Source organism: Echinops telfairi, unplaced genomic scaffold (assembly GCF_000313985.2).
Source record: "Echinops telfairi isolate 266 unplaced genomic scaffold, ASM31398v2 ScPeMD7_3;HRSCAF=10, whole genome shotgun sequence".
NCBI classification, from domain to species: Eukaryota; Metazoa; Chordata; class Mammalia; order Afrosoricida; family Tenrecidae; genus Echinops; species Echinops telfairi.
In genome coordinates this window covers 59,508,259-59,510,615 of record NW_022103899.1, presented here as the reverse complement: position 1 = coordinate 59,510,615, position 2,357 = coordinate 59,508,259, and the positions used below count along the sequence as shown (strand labels likewise).

Genomic DNA, 2,357 nt, shown 5'->3' with positions numbered 1-2,357 from the left:
TCCCCTTCCCAGAGCCTCACCCAGCGCTATGAAGCAGTACACGACCTCCGTCAGGTTCTGGCTGCTGTACTGCTGCTGGGCTGGGGCCTTGGTGCACACCTGGGGACAGATGTGTAGGAGGGGTGAGCCTGCTGCCCACAGGGCGCCCGTGGGACTGCTGCCAGCCCGGTGCCCAGCTCACCTGCACGTGCAGCTCCGTGAAGAGGGTGTGCAGCTGCATTTGGGGCACTGGGGTGCTGGTGATGACGGCCGCCTCCAGAATCTGCCTGAGCACCTGAAAGGAGTGGACGGTGCTGGCAGGCCCCCGCCCAGCCCCTGGGGCCAAGATACTGGCCCTGCTGGCCAGGTGGCCCCACACTGGTGGCGCCCCCGGGACAGGTCATAGATGTAGACTCCAGGCCCTGTGCTGGCTGACAGGAAAGCTGAGAGGCCTTGAAGGCCACGGGGTGAGACATTCAAACCCTCCCCGGTGTCTTGTCCTGCTCACCTGGGCTGCAAACTCCACTGACTCATCTGCAGGTGGGTCCTGCATAGAGCACATCGCTCCGGCCTTGCACTTCCAGCAAACTGAGCCCAGGGCACCTCGCCAGGGCCTCCATGGTCTCAACCCCCATACCTGTCAATGCCACAACCTACAGCCCCACCCAGCGATGCCCACTGGCCACCCAGAAGACCCCAGCTCTGGGCCCTGGGGTGCACCGAATCTCTAAAGCTGGGCCCAGAGCTCGAAGGAGACAGCCCAGGGCCCTGGGCTCAGAAAGGGGCCTCTGTTTACCTGGTGGCCCCACTCACCTGGGTGCCCCATCACTGGATGGATCCACTCACCAGGTGGTTTCTCTCACCCAGGTGGCCCCTGGCCTGAGTGGACCTCTTACCTGGGCATCCTGCTCACCTGGGTGATGAAGAGAGCCTCCAGGCTGCCCTGATACTCAGCCAGCAGCAGCGGAATGTAGTCGTAGACCTGCTCCCGGAGGTCATCACTGGGCAGCAGGAGGTTCAGCATGGGCTTCAGGGACTTGATGACCCCCAGCTTGACCTACCAGGAAATGGGGCCTCGGCCTCGTCTTCCCAGGCCCTCTGATAGCCCACTGAGCTCAACCCAGCCCACATGACAAGAAGGGACTGGGATGTTGAGCTGAGCCCTGCCTGGGGCCCAGCAGATGGGCCCCGGGCTCTGTCACCTCCTAGCCAGAGGACCTGGAACCAGGGCCTAACCTCTCTGAGCTGCGGGTGACCCACGTCTCCCAAGCCCCTGCGCTGGTAAGCACAACCCCGGTGGGAAGCCGGTTCTTGGTGGTTCTCTTGGGTCTGCGGAGCAAGTTACCTCAGAGCACAAAGAAAGAGAAAGAGGATCTAACCCTACCCGCTGTCCCCAAGCTGCTGCCACCAGAGTCCAATCTGCCACATCTGTCTTCTGAGGAGCGGCTAGTGGGGCCAAGATGGGGAGCAAGGCTTCGCCCCCTGGGCCACCAGGGAGCTGGTCGGGTCGCCCTCCACACTCACCCCTCTGAGTGTGCCCAGGAGCGAGACGGACAGACTCAGAAGCAGAGGGTGAGCAGGCAGGAAAGGCCCCGCCCCAAAGCCAAGGAGCCTGCAGAATGCCCAGGGCTGCAGCACCTGGGTGGGGGTGGGGCTGTCAGGGGACAAGGAGGGGACCCTGCCCATTGCCTGTGCCCCGAGTCCCAGCCTCCAACCCGAGGCGACACACTCCCACTGTTGGCACCCACACCTTCCGCAGCAGTGTGCTACTGCGGCCCCTGGAGATGTGGGCAGCGTGCCTCGGTTTCTCCATTTGTAAGAGCAGGGTGCTGGGCGCTGCATCTCAGAGGTTACAAAGGCAAGCCCCTCTCTGCTTCATCATCAAGGTCACTCAGAACGGAATCCTCCCAGCCCCTCCGGCCAGGCAGGCATGGTGGTCCGGGGATCCCCATGAGGGGCCCCCTAACAAGGGGTGCCTCTCACCTCGGCGTTGTCATTCCTCAGCCACATGGTCACAAAGTAGCGGTACATGGGGAAGAGCTTCAGGGCAAACTGCTCCTCGGTCATCACAGGGTACACACTGTCCTCCAGGTGCTTCAGGTAGAACTGAACGGTCTCGCAGAAGGTCTCCATGGCTGCCCGGGGGCGGGGGGACATGAGGGGTGTCGGCCACCGAGGGAGGAAGCCCCCTCCTCCCCTCCCAGGCAGGGGCTCCCACCACCAACACCCAGCTGGAGAACACCCGTGCTCTCTGCCCTCGCACACCCCACCCACACACCCCACTGCCGGGGAGGAGGCGCAGGACGCCCCTGGAGGGACTGACCCAGGACTGGGGGCAGGATCGTGGCTCTGCACCCACACCTCACGGGGACAGACAC

At 63.7% G+C, this 2,357-nt stretch overlaps 1 protein-coding gene across 1 annotated transcript in view; it reads right to left on the bottom strand.

Moving 5' to 3' along the window:
• MROH2A (maestro heat like repeat family member 2A) overlaps positions 1-2,357 on the bottom strand; it is a 63,438-nt gene that overhangs the window by 52,756 nt on the left and 8,325 nt on the right. The window contains 4 exon segments of the mRNA XM_004701854.1: positions 21-99; positions 182-274; positions 893-1,036; positions 1,963-2,114. Of these exon segments, the coding sequence (XP_004701911.1) occupies positions 21-99; positions 182-274; positions 893-1,036; positions 1,963-2,114 (468 nt within the window).